The following is a 20,523-nucleotide window of genomic DNA, read 5'->3' on the forward strand; positions in this document are numbered from 1 at the left end:
ACTGACAAATCACAAATGGGAATACTGTCGTGTCTGATGCCACAGCTAATGACAGTATCGCTGTGATGTGAGATGGAGACTTAACACACACATCATTGTTCTGTTGTGAGAGATTCACCATAGAGATGTATGACTGAGTGTAATGCAGACTTCCAGATCTGAGTGTTGTTATGGTATGCAGTGCTGACTTGACAGAACTAAAATATAACTTCTATGAGCTGTTGATGTGCCATATTTAAGAGCATTTTTTATGGTGAGAGATGTTGACTCGACAAGCAGTAGAACAGTGCTTTTGTGAGAAATGCTGACTCTCACCTCACTTTTATAATGGTGTACATGTATTTTGATATTATAATGGTCCTAGCCTTGAATCCTAGCAAGGTGATCATCTCTGCATCCTGGGATACCATTTGATATTTACTAGCTCTGAAAGTAACTCTGGCTGCAGTAGTCTGTATAATCATTGGGAAATCTGCTATTTGGTGAATGTTAACAGGAATATAAACTGGGCAAGTCAAATTTGTCGGATTTATATCTAGAATGATTTTATGTTTATTTATTAGTTGTGGAATCAATTTTATAATTTTTACTTCGTTGTATGACCATGGGGTTAGTACATTTAAGTAAGGGGTATGGCCATGAAGTCTACCACATGGGGTGCAAAGGAAAAACCCTTTTTAAATTTGTTTCACTTGTAGTTCCAGTGGGTGCTTTGATTGATGTGTTTGATTTGTCCAGTGTGCCCTTGGCAGGTAAGACTTTGTTGACTTAAAAGTGGATCTTATAATAATTTGATAAGTATAATCACTTCATTTTATATTTGTTTTGCTGCTCAGTTTGTAAAATCATACATATTTTCTTGGGAAAAGAATACTTTATCAAGTGCAACTTATTGCACATTTTTACTTGCACCTTTAGCTGGGAGAGGGAGAAAGCACAGCGAGCTCACAAGTGGCGGGAGGAGATGTACAGTGAGAAGAGGGGAAGGAAAGATAACATGACAGATGAAGAAAATAGCTTTGAAGAGTTTGACACAACAGAGCCACAGGAAGTGAAGATTGCCAAAGAAGAGATTTCCATGCTGCTTGCAGAGCAACAGAAAACAGCATCACTAAAGGTAAAACTTGCATTATTTATTTTTCTTTTTACATTTCTAGACTCCTATCTTGTGGCTTTAATGTATATTCTGTCACTTTCTCATTCCGTTTCCATGTCATCCTCTTCCTCTCCTCAGTGAAGATCTCAACAATAAAGTGTTGCAGAGGTCAAAATGAAAAGGATTTGAGAATAACTCATTTCCATGCGATTTGTAACTTCTTTTTCCAGTGACACTAGTAAAAAGTTCCATGTCTTAAAGATGTGAAGATTTTATTTTCACCTTTCAACCTTTCTGATCCACTGTTATCTTTTCCATCTGCCTCAACTGTTGGGGTATATCAGATTCAACCAGTTCCAAAGCCGGTAAATTTTTAGACTCTTGGTTCCAAGGCTCTTGCTCCTCCCCTGTATCAATAACTCTCCTCCACAGCCAGAGTTTCCCAGATCTTGTTTGCTGCTTGTGAGTTTCAGACATCCCAGTACTCAGAGCTTTGACACTTTGGGTTTTTCAGATAAGTGATTTTTTATCTTTTTCCTTGTTACAGATAGCATTTTTCTTGTGATAGGATTTCAGTAGTGGTTCCTGTGCTCACTTTTCAGTGTAGTTCTTCCTAGTGTTTGTAATATTTTTGCCTTTTGCATTTTTTCTGACTATCTCTTTATTCCCTGATTAAAAAAAAGTCTTGGGTTAGATACTTTATTCTTCTGTTTACAGTAGTGATTCTTTTCAGCGTTATACTGTTTTTTTGACTGCACACTGCTGTGTTGTTAGTACGTTCAGTTATTTAGGCTTCTTGTGTTGTTGACTGCATGCCCCAAAATGTCCAACAAGGCTTCAGGTTTTAAGAAATGCTTTATATGATGTCACAAAATTCCCCCACAGGATCTACACTTCATGGGTCGGTACTGCCTGGGACATCTCATTTGGATGAAGACTGTCAGCATCTGGGCCTAGGGCCGTCTTTGACCACCAGATGAAGCTACTGTTAAAATGTCTTCTCCCAGTCACAGTGAGGGGAATTGGCCTCCTCCCTCTTGGGCTCTCCCTCTAGTAAAAAGTCTGGAGAAAAAGTTATGGGCGACAAGACTAAGGAGCAGGAAAACAGAACGACAAAGAGAAGGATAAAGAAAAGGAAAAGGACAGACCTTGCGGAAAGGAAACTAGAAAGACATCTCCTGATCCTTCAGGACCTTCGGGTCTGACCCCAAAGCTCCCTAGGCATTCAGGTCCTGCTCCCCTCTTGGAGCTGATTTAGATGTGGTCTTCAATGCCACCTTTGAGTTTTGAAGTCATGTTCTCCACAGTGCCCATCAGCCCTCAAGTCTGATCTCCTTTTCTTCAAGAGAGATCATTCCATAGGCCCTCTAGGCCACCTTCAGTGGCTTCCTTGTTCAGGTAGTATGGTCATTGAGGAGGTTGTCTGAAACAGTTGTGGATAGCGTGGTGCATACGTTTTTGAAGACCCAGATTTAGATGGTGTCTGCCCTGTCCCTTTCTCTCTGGGAGTGCTAGGATCTGCCCCTACCATCCCTCTTCTGATTTCTCCATTACTAGTCTGACCCACAGATCTGGTGGCATTGGATCCAGGCAATATTCTTCATACTGGTCACTGCTGCTGTAGCCTTAGCTATAGGGTTATATCCTGCCAAGATATAACAGCTGGGCAGCTTCCAACGCTTCACCCATGCACCTAAACTGTCTAGCAGTTTGAACTGGGATGACTAAAAAGTTTGGGTTTGAAGCCCTTCAGAGCTTTACTGCTGCTGAAGAGTACACTCCTCTAAGGTGTTTGATGATCAACGGTTGGCTTATACTTTCTTTATGGGCAGATAAATTCACTTTGATAGAAAAGAGCCTTCCTCTTCTTGTTTTTCAATGATGTTTTATTGCTTTCTTCTTCAGGAAAGTTATTTTAAAGCTAGCAGTGTTGTGCTTTAATGGATTGCCTTGAGACTGTAACATACCTTTAAATGAAGCACTCGTTTCTGTCAGTTTAAAAGTAGTGTTATATAAGAGTAAACCATTTTCCGTGCAGAAACTGTGTTCATTTTAATGTTGTGGAATTTGTGTTTGAAAGTGCTTTTTAGTGTGTTTTTTTCTGTCAAAAAGTAACTTTTGTGGACTGGTAGTTTTATTGGCACTGTTGCTTGTTTTCCTAGAATAGAGGCACCATTTTTGGCTTGGCCATGGAACAGATTGTCAGTCCAGTGGTCAGTCCTTCTTCCAGCCACAAAAAGAAAAAGTTAAGCAAACAGCCTTTGTAACCACAGCAGGCTAGCAATTTGCCTTAGCTGCAGGTGAGTGTCTCTGCTATGGCCATTTGTTGTACTTCTGACTACTCATCTTTTACCCCGGATCCCTCTGGTGTAGCACCTACAGTCACTACAGACCAGGGGTTAGCCATGTCCTTTGTGGCTGTTGGGGTCCACTCAGTGGGCAAAGGAAAACCACTGTTGTCAGTCCTGAGAGAGGGAACAGAGAAGGTTTCAGTGTTGTGTCAGAATGCTCTGCCTGTCTCTGGGGCAGCAGCGGCTGCCATTAGTAACCCGGTTGGCCCCATTTTTCCTGTCAAAATGAAACAGAAAGCCAAACATGTATCTCCTCCCTCCTCCTTATAGATTAGTTTCAGGTAAAAGAAAGAGGGATGCCTCCTTTCCTAAGTAAATTCAAGATTATGAATCTGAACAGGAAAATGCAGGAACAGATTCAGGGTTTTGTCCTTAGATTTCTGATTCAGACTCGGAGGAGAGCTCTGTTTCTGATTTTCCCTGTGGTGGTTTCACTTTCTCTGTGACTATTGTTAGAATGTCCCAGTGTTTTTAAAGGGAAAACAGTGAGGTTTCTTAGTCCCTTACAAAATGCTATGGGTTGTTACAGAAGGATTTTCCAGAACCTACACCTATTCCTCCTGTCATTTCTGCTTTAGAGGGTGTCTGTCATACTGTCTACAATTTTTCTGATAGTCAGCCAGCTGTGCCTAAAAAGGTTGATAGGATTTATAAAGTTCATCAGTCCTTTAAATGTTTAGACACTATTCCCAAGCCTGGCTCAGCAGCTGTAGACTTAGTTGACTCCTCCTCTGCTAAGCACTTGGATAATTCCAATTCTGCTCTTTCTAATAAAGATGGGAAAATTATTGATAGGTATGGGAGAAAAATGTTTACTTCTGCAACTTTGAATTTCAGAATTTTAAATTATTAGGCTTATACATTAAAGGTTATTCTGAAATATTGTGAAAGTATGAGGAATTGATGAGGGAAAGGCAGTCCATACAGCCTACCTCGACCTGGCAAAGGCCTTCGACACAATACCCCACTCAGGTATCATCGAAAAACTCATCAGCTTGAATGTAAACCCATACATCACAAGATGGGTTGCAAACTGGCTAAGTGACAGAACCCACAGGGTCAGAGTTGCTGGAGCCATGTCAGACTCAAAGCCTGTCACAAGTGGTGTCCCACAGGGCTCAGTCCTGGGTCCACTCTTGTTCGGCATCTACTTTTCTGAAGTACAAGCAAACACAGGAGGGTTATGGCTGACAAAGTTTGCAGATGACTGCAAACTGGGTGCCATAGTCGAAAACACATCTGACACAGATATCCTCCAGAAGGGCCTCACAGAAACGGATAACTGGTGCCAGAGCCATGGCCTGAAGTTAAACGCCAAAAAAATGCATAGTCATACCCTTTGGGAAAAACAAGGTTACCCCTAGCTACCATATAGGTGGCAATCCACTGAGCACAGAAAAGTCATCAGGGATCTGGGGACCCAAGTTGACAGTAGCCTTCGTTTGACACTCATGTTGCTAAAGTAGTTAGGAAAACCTTCTATATCGCCCACCTGATCATGAAGGGATTCATCTAGATCAAGGGAGGTCATCGTCCCCTGTACTCATCACTCATTAGACCTATGATTGAGTACAATGCCCTGTTCGGAATGTATCTGACCAGACACCTGCTGCAGCTTGAAAGGCCCCAAAAGTTCCTCACCAAAAGGATAAAGGGTCTCAAAAATATGTCTTATGCTGCCCGACTGAAAGAACTCCAGCTCTATTCAGTCTCATACCGCTTGCTCAGAGGTGACCTGTGCCTGACATATAAGGCCATGTCAAACCCAGATTTGATGAATATGCTTCACCTCAAAAATCTAGATCCTCAGAACCACAAGAGCGGAGACTTAAACCTTGACACGGTTATAAATAGAACGTGCTGGAGGGACAGATTCATCACCCAGAGACTCCCTATGCTGTGGAACAAAATCCCGGTACATGTGAGGCAGAGCACCTCGCTGGCCTTGTTCAAGAGGAATCTTGACCAATGGATGGGAGATCGCAGATATACCCCAGGGATTACTTCAGTGTCACTGCTTGACAGAGGCACAGAAAAATGATAGGCATAGTTTTTATTCAAACTAAAGGGGTGGCGAAAGCCACATAACTATGGGCTAGGCTTATAAATGCCCTTGGGCAGATAGCCTAGTATGAACCTATGAACCTATGAATGTTTTATCTACAGTTTTTTTTTCTGAAGAAGAATCTGCCCTAAATAACAAGATCTGAAGTAGGAACTTCATTTGTCAGCAACCTTTGGAAACTTTGGGATACAGATCCGATCTCGGATCCGAGCCGGCAACTTTTACCACAGCATAGATCCGAGCTCCTAGCTCCTCCCTTTACCCATAATCCCCTTCCAACCCTGACTGACCTCAGATCTAGTTTGCCACGCTTCAAGCTACAAGCTGGATTTCGAGCTCCTGATAGTTGAGTGAACTTTGTGAGAAAAACTTTGCTTTTTTTCTTCCTTTCTCTTGTGTGAGTGTGTACGAGTGTTCAGGTTCCCTATTTTTATATCTTTTGTGTTTAAATTTTCCTCCCTGCCCTCGCTGGTTCGTAGTGTGTGTTTGTGGTGTGTGTAGGGGCCTAGTGAGTGTGTTTTCTGTACACCATGTCGGAGGCCCCTAAAGCCATCTTTTCAAAATGCACCGAGTGTGGCCATAAGCTTTCACTGGTAGATGGCCACGCCCGGTGTGTTAGGTGCCTTGGGGTTGAACAACTCTCTTCAGGATGCGCGATTTGCATAGCGTTCATCCCCAGGGCACTTAAGAACCAGAGGTCGAAGCTGATCCTGGCGGGCCTTTTGCCCCCGGACTCGGCTCCGGCCTCCGGTACTTCTGTGGCCGCTACCCAGCCCTCTGTGGTAGCCACCCCTGTCTCCCTCCCTCCGGTTGGGACTCAACCTTCCGTTTCAGCTCCGGAGGAGAGGGAGGCCGGAAAAACCAAACGGAAGGAGAAGCACCATAAGCGGCGGGCCGAGGACTCTTCCTCGGCCCCGCCCGCCAAGCGGGCTTCTCCATCCAGAGCTTCTGGATCACCTCCTCCTCGGCTCCGGTCCCCTTGTTTTTCACCAGGACCCGGGGAGGAGGGGACCCGGTCCCCGTCGAGGTCATCGAGGCGACACTCTAGGTGTGCCTCGGTGGGCTCATCTAGGTCCACCTTCAGTATGTCAGATGCAGACATGGACCAGATGATGAGGAGGTTCATCCAGGGCCAGCTGCAGATGGGAGTGCTCTTGCCTCCCCCCCCTCTGGGGGGGAGCTTGACCCCATTTTTTTGCTCCAATTGCTCCTTCTCCGTCCTGCTTCCCGGGTTCGGAGCATTCGGAGCCGAGCCGCGTCGGATCCGGGGGTGGGTCGGAGCCGATAGTATTAGTTACTTCGGCTCCGACTGGTCCCTTGAGCTTGTCGGATCCGACCTCTCGGAGCCGTGGGTTGAACTTCGGATCCGAGGGACTTTGTGTGACTTCAGCTCCGTCCCGGTCGGAGCACACTGGTCCTTCGGATCCGAGGGTCTCGGCCCCGGATCCGGTCCCCGCTTCGGATCCGAGTGGGAGTCAACTCTCGGAGCCTATCGAGAGTGACTCCCCCTTGGCTTTCGTGGTGGTGGAGAGGGCACTGTTGAGTGCATCCGTACCTCTGGTCCTGGCTTTGGCTCCCCCCTGCACTCCCTCTCAGCTGGTCCGGGCTCCCATCACCCGGCCTTCGGGGCAGCCTGCTTAAGCGTCTCTGGGTGTTCCTTTGGAACGTGATATTGCTGGTGAGTCTTCCTCAGACAGCCCCCCCGAGGAGGTCCCTCACAAAGCCAAGTGTAAGAGGAGATATGTGGACTCCCCCCGAGTCCCTTACGGAAGATATGGACTTAGATGAAGGGGAAGGCTCCCCAAGGTCACCCCCCCCCCGAGGATGTCTCCTTTGGAGACATCATGGAAATGCTTAGGATTAGGGGAGGGTGGTCTGCCCCCAAGGCTTCCTCCGATGAGTCCGTATTCCTAGAGGTGTTCGAAGCAGGGCCATCTACCTCTTGGGTGTCCCCTCCCCCTGACCTCCTGGTGGACCTTATTTCCACCAGGGCTTGGAAGGAGCCGGACACTGTAGAGCCAGTCCCCAAGTGCCCAGATAGAATCCTGAGTCCCCCTGCTGAAAGAACCCACTGGAGCAGAGGTCCCCCTGTGGATGTCATGTTGGTGGCGGCGGCCACCAAGAGAGAGTTGGCTCAGGAGAGCTCTGCGGTCCACCCGCCGAGTAAGGAGTCTTGAGCGATGGACCGCCTTGGGAAGCGGGTCTTTAGTTCAGCAACCTTCTCCATGAGGGCGCTGAACTATATGGCACACGTCATCCGGATACAGTGAGATCTAATAAAAGAATACTCTGCATCCCCCCAGAGTCCATGTTGGAAGGGGACAAGCAGCTGTACTCCTCTCGAATGTATACTCTACGTTCAGTTTCCAACACCTCTGTGCAGCTCTTGTCTCATGCCACTGAAGGAGCAGCTAGAGCTGGCGGAGCCGGCCTGGTAATTAGGCGCCAAGCCTGGCTCCGACATTGTGACTTCTTGGAACCCTTTAAGGCATAATTCGCGAATGCCCCCTTTGATGGTTCTGCACTGTTTGGCAAAACCGTTCGCGACACTTTAGTCCAGAGCGAGAAAGACAGGAAGACGTTGTCTGCTGTCGGAGTCCGCTTCTCTGCTCCCCAGAGGTCCTTTTCCAAGAACCAAAAGGGTCAGAAGAAGATGTGGTTCCGAAAATCGCATCAGTCCCAGTCTGCTCTGGACAACCAGTCCTCTCGTGGCAGAGGAGGACAGGGAGGACGCCACCCAAGAGGCAGAGGGGGTCCCAGAAATTTTGGGTCCAGAGAACTTTTCTCTGAGAGGCCCATGCAGAACCCCTGAGGGGTTGCCTGGCTGCACCACTCTGGAGGCAGTTGGGGGGCATCTTTTGAAGCACCTAGCAATGTGGGAGTCCATGACAACAGATCGCTGGGTGCTTCGTATCATATCCAGAGGCTAATTCCCTTTATTGTAACCCCCAAAACCAGAAGCCTCCCCGACGTACCACCCAATCAAAGGGAGGCGGCTGCTATAGAAATTCAGCAGCTTTTGCAAAAAAGAGCCATCCAACCCGTCCCCCCAGATCAGTTTGGATCGGGGTTTTACTCCAGGTTCTTTCTGGTGCCAAAAAAGATGGGGGACTTGAGATCCATTCTCGATCTCTCTCTCCTGAACCTGGCAGCACCCAAAGAAAAGTTCTGAATGGTCACTCTACAATCTATTCTCCCCCTGTTACGGGAGAACGACTGGATGTGCTCGATAGACCTCAAGGATGCGTACTACCACATTCTGGTGGACAGACGCTCCAGGAGGTTCCTCTGCTTCTGGCTGGGAGCCAGTCACTTTCAGTTCAGGGCCCTTCCCTTCGGTCTCACCTCAGCCCCCAGGGTGTTCACCAAAGTCTTGGCGGTTATAGCGGCCCACCTGAGGCTTCAGGGAATTCAGGTCTTTCCGTACCTCGACGACTGGCTCCTCATCGCCCCAACAAGGCATCTGCTCTGTTCAGGCAGGGATTATTTCCTCAACCTTGCTCCATGTCTAGGATTGACTATCAACATGTCCAAATCCTCTCTGATCCCTACACAGGTAATAGATTTCATAAGGACGAGATTGGATTCCAGAATAATGCTTGCCTTCCTGACTCCCGATCGACTTCAGAACCTGAGGTTGCATGTCCAGGCCATTCTCCGACTTCCTGCTCCACCGGCAGAATTGATCCTGAGGGCTCTAGGGTCCATGGCAGCAGCTATTCTTCTGCTGCCCCTAGCCCGTCTACATATGAGGGTCCTGCAGTGGACCCTCCAGGTACAATGGTCCCTGTCTCGCAACCCCCTGTCCCATCCTATTCCCCTAAGCAGGGCTTGCAGAGGGTCATGTGGTGGCTCCAGTCCCCGCGTCTCCACATGGGACGACCATTCTCGATGCCTTCCCCCGTCGCCACAGTGACAATGGACGCCTCTCGCCTGGGGTGGGGGGGGGCACTATTCAGGCAGAACGGTCCAAGGCACGTGGAACGACACAGAGACCTCCTTGCATATCAATGTCCTAGAGATGAGGGCGGTGCTTTTGACGTTGCAGGCACTTCACAGCCTTCTTCCGATTGGGACGATAGCAGTACAAACGGACAACATATCTGTTGTCTGGTACATCAACAAACAGGGGGGAACCAGGTCTTATCCTCTTTGTCACAAGGCCATGAGAGTGTGGGAATGGGCGATATCCACCAACCGCTTTCTCATTGCAATGCACATTCCGGGATGGTCCAACATCCTAGCAGACAGGCTCAGTCGTTTGATTCTGACCCCGTACGAATGGTCTCTCAATCCTCTAGTAGCGAAACAAATATTTGCCCAATGGGGGCAACCCTGTTGCGATCTTTTTGCCTCTCCTTCAAATACCAAATGCAACAGTTACTTCGCTCTAATCCCCCCTCAGGGGGAGTCCCCAAGAGACTCTCTAGTACATGCTTGGCCTCCCGGTCTCCTTTACGCTTACCCTCCATTGCCCATGATGCTAAAACTCTTACAAAAAGCCAGTCAGCTGGGGAGCAAAATGATCCTCATTGCCTCATTCTGGCCTCGTCAAACGTGGTTCCCGTACCTGTGGTCTCATCTGATTCATCCACCCTGGATTCTGGATCCCCTTCCGGATCTCATTACTCACCCTCTGGGTCTTTCAGCCCCCAACCTGGTCAACCTCAAGCTGACTCCTTGGTTGCTCCAGTTCCACTCCTGATGAGGACTCCCGGAATATCCTCACCAGTCAAAGCCATCCTAGTAGCAGCACATAAACCTTCCACCAGAAGGGTCTATCGAAGTAAGTGGAAACGTTTCTCCATTTGGGCAGAGCACCATCACTTAGATCCTTTCACGGCGCCTCTTACATCGGTTTTGGATTTTCTAACTACCCTTTTTCATTAAGGGGCTAACTGTTCTACAGTCAAGGTACAACTAGCAGCGATTTCACATTATCATGTAGGGCATGAATCGGGCCCTCTAATTACTTCCAAGCTTTGTCAGGGAGGCCATGGGATGTATCTTTGGTTCTTCAGGCCTTGACAAGCCCCCTTTTCGAGCCAGCGGCTAAGGTTGATCTTAAATACCTCTCTTGGAAGACGGCCTTCTTGGTGGCCATTACTTCAGCTAAAAGGGTCTCTGAGCTTCAGGCTCTATGTGTTAAACCACCGTACTTAGTCTTCCATCAGGATAGAGTTTACCTCAGGATCAATCCGTCCTTTCTGCCTAAGGTATCTTCGGAAGCTAATATTAATCAATCTATTAATCTTCCCATGTTCTTCCCCAATTACCAGAACAAAGGAGAGTACAAACTGCATTCCTTGGATGTGCACCGACAATTACACTTTTATATTCATCGAACTGCTGGTCATAGGCAATCTGACCAGTTGTTTGTCTCCTTTGCCAAAACAAGTTTAGGCAAGTCAATTTCTAAAGTTACACTGTCACGGTGGATAGCTAGTTGTATCCTCTTGGCGTATCAGAGTTCGGGAAGGCCTGCACCTCAGGGAGTCCAAGCTCATTCTACTAGGGCTGTCGCCACTTCGGCGGCTTTTAAATCTAGGGTTCCCTTAGATGATATTTGTTCCGCAGCCACTTGGGCCTCATCTCATACCTTTATCAGCCATTACAAACTGGATGTTGTCTCCAGAGGTAGGGCGTCCTTTGGCTCTGCAGTGCTCCGGAATATTCTTCCATAAAGGCCACCCAGGATTCAGGTAGCTGGGGACTCTGTCCCAAAGGTTGCTGACAAATGAAGTTCCTACTTCAGATTAAGAAGTTATGTACTCACCATAACGTCCCATCTGAGTAGGTATCTTCATTTGTCTGCAACCATCCCCCCCTCCTTCCCCCTGACCTATAGGATCTGTCTTAGATCAGCCCCCTCCAGGGGACAGTAACAATGGATGCAGGATGCACCACTACCAGTCCCCAGATCCTAACAAGTGAAGCTGAGTTAAGTAGTGATTATTTCACATCATGATTATGGAAATATGCAAAAGGGACCTTCGCTGGTGGCTTCAGACATCCAATTTGGATCAAGGAAAACCCTTTGTTCTCCCTCTCCAGTGGTTACCCTGACGACAGATGCCTCCCAGATAGGGTGGGGGCATTGTCTGGGCAGGCTAGTTCAGGGCTCCTGGCTTCACATCAACGTGTTGGAGATGAGGGCTGTACTTCTATCCCTACAAGCCTTACACAAGTTTCTTCCTCAGGGCATCATCGCCATCCACACAGACAACATGTCGGTGGTTTGGTATCTGAACAAACAAGGAGGGACCAGATTTGCAGAGAGGCCATGAGGTGTGGGAATGGGCTGTAGCTACCAACCGCTTCTTGGTAGCGACCCACATCCCGAAAGTCAAATTTTCAGGAGATGGGGTTGCAACTCCACTAAACACCAAGTGCCAAAGGTTCTTCTCCTTGATCCCACATCAGGGAGTACCAGCCATGGATGCTCTAGCACAACCTTGGCCAACAGGGCTTCTTCCCAGAGTTATTCAAAAAGCTTCTCAACTGGGGTCTTCAATGATACTGATTGCCCTGTACTGGCCTCGTCAGGTATGGTTTCCCTACCTGAAGAAGCATGCAGTGGACGATCCGTGGACTTTAGACCTAATTCGGACTTGCTAATCCATCAGTCATCAGTCCCTTCAATCTTTGAAATTGACAGCTTGGCTCCTCCACAGTTGTTCACATTTTATCCACCACTAACAAATTGTACCTTAGTAAGTGGAAGAGGTTTGCTATCTGGAGCAACTCTCAGGGCTTAGACCCTATCACTGCTTCTGTCCCAGAGGTCTTGAAATTCTTAACATCTCTGTTTAATCAGGGATCTTCTGTCTCAACTATTAAAGTCCAACTAGCGGCTATCTCTAAATTCCACGAATCCATGGATCCTCCTTTGATGAGCAGCAGACTATGCAAAACTTTCATTAAAGGTGCAAGCCTATTAAGACCCCCATTTTTCATCCTGCATAAAATATCTGTCTTGGAAAACTGCCTTCTTAGTTGCAATTACAAGAGTTTCAGAGCTTCAAGCCCTGTCTATTAAGCCACCGTACTTGATTTTCCACAAGGATAGAGTATCACTTAGGCTAATCCATCCTTTGTCCCCCAAGGTCTGTTCTAGTTTCTGCCTCCAACAATCTCTAGAGCTACCGGTTTCTTCCCAAAATTCTCCAATGAAGCAGAATACACTCTTCATAAATTGGATGTTCACAGGCAATTAGTCAGACCAGTTGTTTGTGTCCTTCTCAGATAATAAACTGGGCCAAACCATCACAAAGCTACTATCTCAAAATGGATCAGAGATTGCATAACTCAGGCTTATTCTTCTTGAATAAGCAACTTACAACATCTATCAAGGCTCATTCTACCAGAGCTATGGCTACTTCTATAGCTTTTCACACTACAAATTGGATGTGGCATCTCATTTGGTTCCATGGTACTCAGGAGTGTTTTCCAGTGAGCCACCCAGGATTCAGGTGCTCTGTCCCATCAGTCAGAATGTAACTTCAGATGTTTGGGATCCATCTTTTGAGTTCTACTGTTTTATCTTGTTTCATCTGACAAACTAGATCTGGGGGACTGGTAGTGGTGCATCCTGGGATATGGTAAGCTCAGCCAGTAACCCATCAGTCAGAATGTAGGCGAGATGGATCCCAAACATCTGAAGTTATGGTGAGTACATAACTAAAAGTTATATCGGGCAAACTTGATCTGAGGTCAGTCAGGGTTGGCAGGGGATTATGGGTAAAGGGAGGAGCTAGGAGCTCGGATCTATGCTGTGGTAAAAGTTGCCGGCTCGGATCCGAGATCGGAACCGTATCCCAAAGGTTCCAAAGGTTGCAGACAAATGAAGATACCTACTCAGATGGAACGTTATGGTGAGTACATAACTTCTTATTTCTTCTATTCCACAGGTCACTACTCATTGTTTGCAGTGTTAGTATGACGCTGTTTATACTTCTTCCAGGACTATAGTCACTGGTACAGTTTTAAGGAGATTTGCTTAGCTGCATTCTTATAATCCTCCAGATGAGGTTAAAAATGAGATTTTAAATTCTCCCTTGGATATAGAATTAGTTTTTGACCTCTCTGCTGCAGAGATGATTGAAAGGTGTGATGGAAGGGGCAAGCTGATCCAGAGAATCTTTTAAGATTTTTCATGCCTCCTCCAAATTGTCCAAGGGATTTTCTTTCTCCCCATCCATTTTCAACAAAAAACAGAATAAACAGTCTCAATAGAATTCAGGTAAAAAGACGTTTAAGAAGAAGTGGCAAGGAGTTTACCTAGAGACTAGTTCTGGCCTCTTCTTTCCCAAACCTGTTTGTGATAGTGCCCAAATTCAACATGATGTCACTTTACAACCTGTTGCGTCTTCTTCTTTCAAGTTACCTGGTAAAATTTGACTTAAAAGATGTGTATCATCTTATCCATACTCATCCAGACTTCAGGTATTTCTCAATGTTTTATGTGTCTGGATCACGTTATCAATTCACTGCCTTACCTTTTGGACTATCCACTACACCAACAGTGTTCACAAAGTATCTAGCTCCAGTTCTAGCTCATTGCAGGCTACAGGGTATCCACATTTTGCAGTATTTAGATGACTTGCTTATCTTTGCAGAGTCTTTTATTTTTCATTGTCATAAATCGCTCTCTCTTGGGTGAGATATCTCTTGCACAAGCTGGGATTCCAAGAGAACATTCAGAAGTTTTTTTTGACTTCCTCACACAGGACTGTACTCCTGGGATGTCAGCTAGACACCTCAGTTCAAAGAGCTTTTTTTTCACAGGAAAAATAGATGTCCTTCCATATCACTGTCACAGTATTCTTCACTAAAGGGATCCCTTCCAAGGGTAGCCCAATGTCCGGCCAGTATGCCAAAGCCTTAGGTTTTCAAGGATGTCATACATCACACATATGCTGTCAGGGCATAAAGGTGACATATGGACATACATACCTGAGAACTTCTTTGCCGTCAGTCCGAATGCCATCTTTGATTGTTGGTCTGAGCTCTCCTTCATTTGTGCTGGTTTCCAAGTCATTTTCAGATAAGTGCCCTGTTGGGGTTTTCTTCTTATCCTTTTTTTTCTTTTGGTTTACAAGTTTACATGTCATCTGGAAAGAGAAAATGTCAGTGTGGAAGACAGATTCCCCATAAAGACCGTCACAAGCAGTGTCTCTTTTGCTTGGGTGCTTCTCACGATTATACCGAGTGCTCAGTTTGTGAAGTGTTTGTTCCTAAGACCCTCCTTGTCTATCTACCTGGAGAACCAGCGTCTTAAGTTGTTGATGCAAGGTGCTATAGTGGAGTCATCCCTTCCCAAAGGTCAGCCATCTGCCAAGAAGAAGACCAAAAAAGTTAGATTAGATTTCGCTGCTGCACCAACTCCCCCAGACATCTCTCTTGAGGCTGGTGAAAGCCCGGAAGATTGTTTGGTTGTTTCGTTAGATTCCTCTGTTGCAACTGCATTGGAGGCCGGCATGGATCTGGCTTCTCACATATCCTCATTGACTCTGCAGACATCCATTGTGGATGTTGAGGGGAAAGTTGGCTGATCATATCTGAGGAACTGAGGCGTGTTCTGCAGATTCTTGTTCTGCAGGAGATTCCCGCTACATTGATTGAGTGTCAACAGGGGGTCCAAACCTCCTAAGGTCTTTAGGGCTAACTTCCTGATAAAGAAAAAGTAGAAAACTAAACACATCTCCCCTGCTCCCAAAGATCCCCAGCATGAACGACAGGATTTTACACAGGATTTGTTTAGTGCACTCATGGCCTTGAAGCATCCCCCAGGGAGTTTCTGTCGCTGTCCTTCCTTGGTCCTCTACTCCACTAACTAAGCCTAGGGAGCAAAACTCTTCTGATGAGGAATTGGACTCTGGGAAAGAGTCCTTGGCTTACTCCTCTCATATTCCTTCTCCATGGGGCTTTGGTTCTGAGGAGGAAGATTCCATTTTCCCTTTGAGGAACTCTGTTTTGGGGATACTATCTCTTGTATGATGGAATTCTTTAAATGGGTTTCTGACATCTAGAAGAGGTGTTATGAACTCTTTCAGGTGGAATCTCCTAAGCCTTCTGCGGTCGCTCTGGTCCTGGCTGCCCTGCTGGACACCTTGTCAGGCTCCTGTTTCTCAAACTCCTGCCCCTAAAAAGTCTGACAGGTTTTATAAAGTGCTCAGTAACTGTAAGTTTCTCTACAAATGTCCCTCTGCTGAATCCTCTGTTTTGTCTGTCTCTTCTGGCAAACCTTTTAAGCTCCTGCCTTCTACTACATTGCTTCCTTCTGACAAGGACAGTAGGGACATGGAATGGGTATGCAAAAAGTTGTATACAGCTTCTACCCTGGCCTTTCAGGCTATTAATTATCAGACCCATACAACCAAGTATGCACTATTTCTTCTTTCTCAGGTCTGTCAGGCTATATCTGACCTTCCTGATTCTGAAGAGGTTTCAGCCCTCTCTTTGTTAGGCTGTTCTTCCCAAGTGGCTCGCCATTCTATTAAATGTAGTTATGATGCAGCTGGTGCTTCTTCTAGCACTGCTGCCTTTGGTTTTGTGTTAAGGCAGTATTCCTGGCTTTATCTACAACCTTTGCCTGGTGATATTAAGGCTAAATTGTTCAAGTCTCCCTTTGATAATCAAAAATCTCTTTGGTTCTGCTGCTGCTTAGCTTTTTATGTCACTGCAAGACAAGGGCAAGGCTTTGCAGGAATTGAAGCATATTTTTGTTTCTCATATTCTAAATGTCAGAGGAATTCTCTCTCCAAGCCTGCTTTTGTTTGTAGACAGTCTCCCTTTCCTCTCAAAGGTAAGATGGATTCTAGAAGGTCTCCGACTGCCAAGTCTACTCTGACTCCTACTACTTAGAAACCTCCTTTTCCAGCAAGCCAGGTTCTGTGTATCTGCTTCCCTCCATCCTGAGTCAGGTCCCTTTATCTCTTTGTCTTTCCCTATCCCTTCCCAGTTGGTTAAGGATCACTCAGGATTCTTGGGTTCTGTCCTTCATTTTTCAGGGATACTTCATGGTCTGGAAATCCCTACCTCCTTTTTTGGGCATTCCCCAACCTCCTGAGGAACAGCTGTCTTTCTTTCAGTATGTACTTCAGCACATGTTGTCGCAAGGTGCCTGTGATGTCCCTCCTATGGGCCAGTAATCAAGGAGCCTGAATCCTCACCACTGATACTGGTGAGGGACATTCACTTGGAACAAAGATAGATACACAGAATATTTCCAGATGCAGCTCTCTGCACTAAGCACAATTTCCCTTAAGAACACACAGAGAACACAGTCTGGGGGATGGGTTTCTCTCTGTCTCTCTCCAGGCCCCTAATAAGACTCCTCACTGGCACAAGCCAAGTCCTCCACCACCATCTCTGTAAAAGCAGTGCTGTGTGTCCTTGCTCTAAGCAGCTGACACCCACTCTCTTTGAGTTTTGATTTGCACGTGCACACACACACACAAACCCACACCTTGGGAAGGTTAGCGCAGATTTACCAACTGTGCCCCCTATGCCCAGACTGTAAGGTAGCTATTGCACCAGAACACTCCAAAGCCAACTACTGTAAGGATCTTACAAGGCTACCCATTTATACAGAGGAAAATTAACACTAACACAAATGATAGTGTTTGACCAACGCAGTAAGGCAGCCATAGTGTCACCAAATAAATATAAGTAATCTCAAAGGTTAAAATATCCTCTAAAAGACCAGCTACAATGAAAAGTTTAAACATATTTAATAATAAATAATAAAACAACATGAAAATACTAAATATCTATTTACAATAAACAGCAGAGTTTCAATCACAGGAAATATTAAAATAACAAGATGAATAAATTCACACAGATACAGAAAAACAGTACTTAACTAATTTCACTACATTTGCCTGACTGATCTAAAGAATTACTATTCCATGGTTAATTACTAAAGCAAGGCAAGATGGAGTGGGAGAGTGATCCTTCTATATTAGATTTCAAAAACAGAATGCTTTGAGACTTCTGTCTCATCTAGTATTAAAACATTATTTCAGTGCTGGATTACAGAATGACATCACATACATTTGGTCATCTGATTTCTGGTTCCCATACTACCCCCCCTTTACTAGAAACTGAACCAGAATTTCACACCTATGTGTTACCATACACACAGATAGAGCTTTGCTAAGATGTGTGATAGCATCTGGAGCATTTTAACACTTCCAACCTTCCAGGGTAGCAATCAGTTCACCGCTAAAGACAATGCAACAGGATTCCTAGTCCTTGTTTTCACAGACATTTTGTCTCTGGCTGCAATCAGAACTTTTAAATACAATCTTTATGGCCTACCAGGTAATTTAATTTCAGACTATTTTTCAAAGTTAGACCAGTATTAGATAAAGTTAACACTGTTCTTAGAGATATGAAGCACTTTTTAACATCTTTATTTGAGTAGTCCAGTACCATCAGCAGCAAAAATTTTCTGCTCATTACAATGGATGTAGTATCACTTTTCACAGTCATACCCAGTAGCACAGGGACTGCATGTGTTACTCTGTCTAAATATTCTGATTACAGTGCAGGACATATTTATCTTATAAATGTACTTCTTGATTTGATTGTGAGTAACAATATTTTTACTTTTAATGATCAGCTACAAGCAGAGGGTGGGCATAGTGATGGGCACACCTTGTACCAATAGCTATGGAAACATAGTGTTAGCTTATTGGGAAACACTCTATGTCTTTAATGAGAGCAAACTTTTTAAACAGTATATTCCATACTATGCCAGGTTTGTGGATGATATATTTTTGTATAGGCAGGTTCTGGTTCTATGCTGCATGATTTTGTTGAATATTTACAACAGACAACTAAGTTCCTATGATTTACCTCTGAGTTCTCTGCTGATAATATTGAGTTTTTAGATGTTAAAATCATCAAGAAACTGAATGGTTTAGACACTCAAGTTTACAAAAGGTCTTGTAAAAAATGTAGTATTTTACATAGAGTATGCACCCACAACGTATTCCCAGGAATGCCTTGAAAGGACAGTTCCTTAGGTATGCCAGGCTCAGTGCAGATGATGAATATATGGACTCTGCTTTTGATGAGCTGGCAAGTGATTGTAGTAGTAGAGACTAACAGCATGAAATAGATGTAGCATGACAAAGGGCTCTGTCCAATAGGAATGCCCAGGCCAAACCATATTTCTCTCATCAAGACCCAGAGGCTAAGAGTTCTAGGGTGTTACAAGGTGACACTCTGAGAATGAGCATTATTTTCTCAAATTATGTTAGCTCTGTCTGTGAAATTATTAAAAAACATGGGCATGTCCTTACATGTGATTATACAAACAAAACTGTTTTAGCTGAGGCTCCTAAATTTTGTTTTAAGAACAATACTTCTTTTAGAAACACATTGTGCTACAAACCTGTTTAGAAGAAACCAAGGAGTACTAATAGAATAGGAACTCACCCTTGTAGACTGTAATATGTGCCAGTCTATTGAAACTACTAATAGATTTGTGCATTCTGAAACTAAGCAGGTTTTAAATTCAGTTTCTTTGAAATTGTAAATGCTGTTATCTTGTTTATTTAGCTAGCTACACTGTAAAAGTTTTTATGTTGGTAAAACGAACAGAGCTTTGAAAGACCGTGTACATGAGCACATTTACAATGTGTCTAGAAAAGATAAAAGAAATGCACTGTCAAAACATATTTTAGTTGCTGGAAGTACTCATAAGTTTAAGTTTATTGTGCTACAACCTTTTAATGTCAGCATTAGATGTGGTGATGTCAGCACTAAAACAGAATGTATTGAATCTAAATGGATTTTAGAATTACAAAGTGACAGAAAGAAGGGTTTAAATGCCTATGTTCCTTTAAGACCACTGCTTAGGTCACATGACCTTAAGAGGTAGACCTGAAACTGTGGATTTAAACAGCATTCTATGCCTGTTTTATTAGATATGAAGAAGCACCTGGATGGGTGTGAAAGTGCTTGTCTTTTTTCTTGGATGTTTTTAACATTTCTATGCTGTTTTATTCAACGTGTTCTAACCTGTTTTATTAAACTTTGGAACTGCTACTTCCTTGGGTTCAGCCATGTTGACTGGATATTTTTCTACTTGTATTTTTGAAAGTATCTGGACTGAGATTAACCTCTTCTCTTCCAGTATCCTCTGTTATAGTACTAATTTCAACAGTTACAATACAGTCTGACATACAGGTGCATTACTTTTTTCTGTCCAGCAGGGCCCACTGTTGGTGCTTTTTTTAACATAACCAACTTTGCAAATACATTTTCAACACAAGCACCTGTACAAATCAGTTTGACATACAAATTACATATAATTCTTTACAAAACTCCAGCTAGCTATGCTGGCATATGTTACACATCCACTGCCCTAATTCTCCTGGCATAGCTGGCAATACCTCACATCATCACATCTCTCCCCCCTTTGAAGACTTGAGCTAGTTTCTCAAGTGACCCTGGAGAAATGTTGCTTGAGAGGAACAAGCCTGTCTGGAAATACATTAACCCATACTGTGTCTTGAGAACCCACCTGCATTGGCATTACTGACTCCACTACAGTGCTGCACTGTCATGTCATATGCCTGCAACCCTAGGCTCCACCTTAGTAACTTGGCATTTTGCTGGCTGGCTTGATATAGCCATAGATCCCCCCCCAGGCTCCTCCTGCCATTCACTGCAAATACTCAGCACCAGGGCCTCCCTATCATGCTAAGGCTTCATCATGTTAACGTAGTACAATTTGTACTCCTGCCTCCTGCCTAGCAGGTTTATCATGTAGTTAACATAACTGAGCTTCCTCTCCACTTTGAAGGGTCCCTCCCAAGCTGCCTGCAACTTATTGTGTCTGACAGGAATGAGAACCAAAACTTGCTGCCCCACAGCATACTCTTGGGTTCAAGCATTCCTCTCATATCAGACATTTTTCTGCTGTTGGGCTCCTGCCAGGTTCTCCTGGGCCAGGCCTAAGAGCTCCCTAAGCTGTGTCGTGAGGTTTAGGACAT

General features: G+C 44.9%; 1 protein-coding gene across 1 annotated transcript in view; it reads left to right on the plus strand.

The window, feature by feature from the left end:
* LOC122816138 (kinesin-like protein KIF19) overlaps positions 1-20,523 on the plus strand; it is a 937,234-nt gene that overhangs the window by 832,654 nt on the left and 84,057 nt on the right. The window contains exon 13 of the mRNA XM_044088894.1: positions 919-1,117. Within this exon, the coding sequence (XP_043944829.1) occupies positions 919-1,117 (199 nt within the window). The remainder of the gene's footprint in view (positions 1-918; positions 1,118-20,523) is intronic.

This window comes from Protopterus annectens, chromosome 12.part0 (assembly GCF_019279795.1).
Source record: "Protopterus annectens isolate FY-2018-M chromosome 12.part0, PAN1.0, whole genome shotgun sequence".
Taxonomy (NCBI): Eukaryota; Metazoa; Chordata; order Ceratodontiformes; family Protopteridae; genus Protopterus; species Protopterus annectens.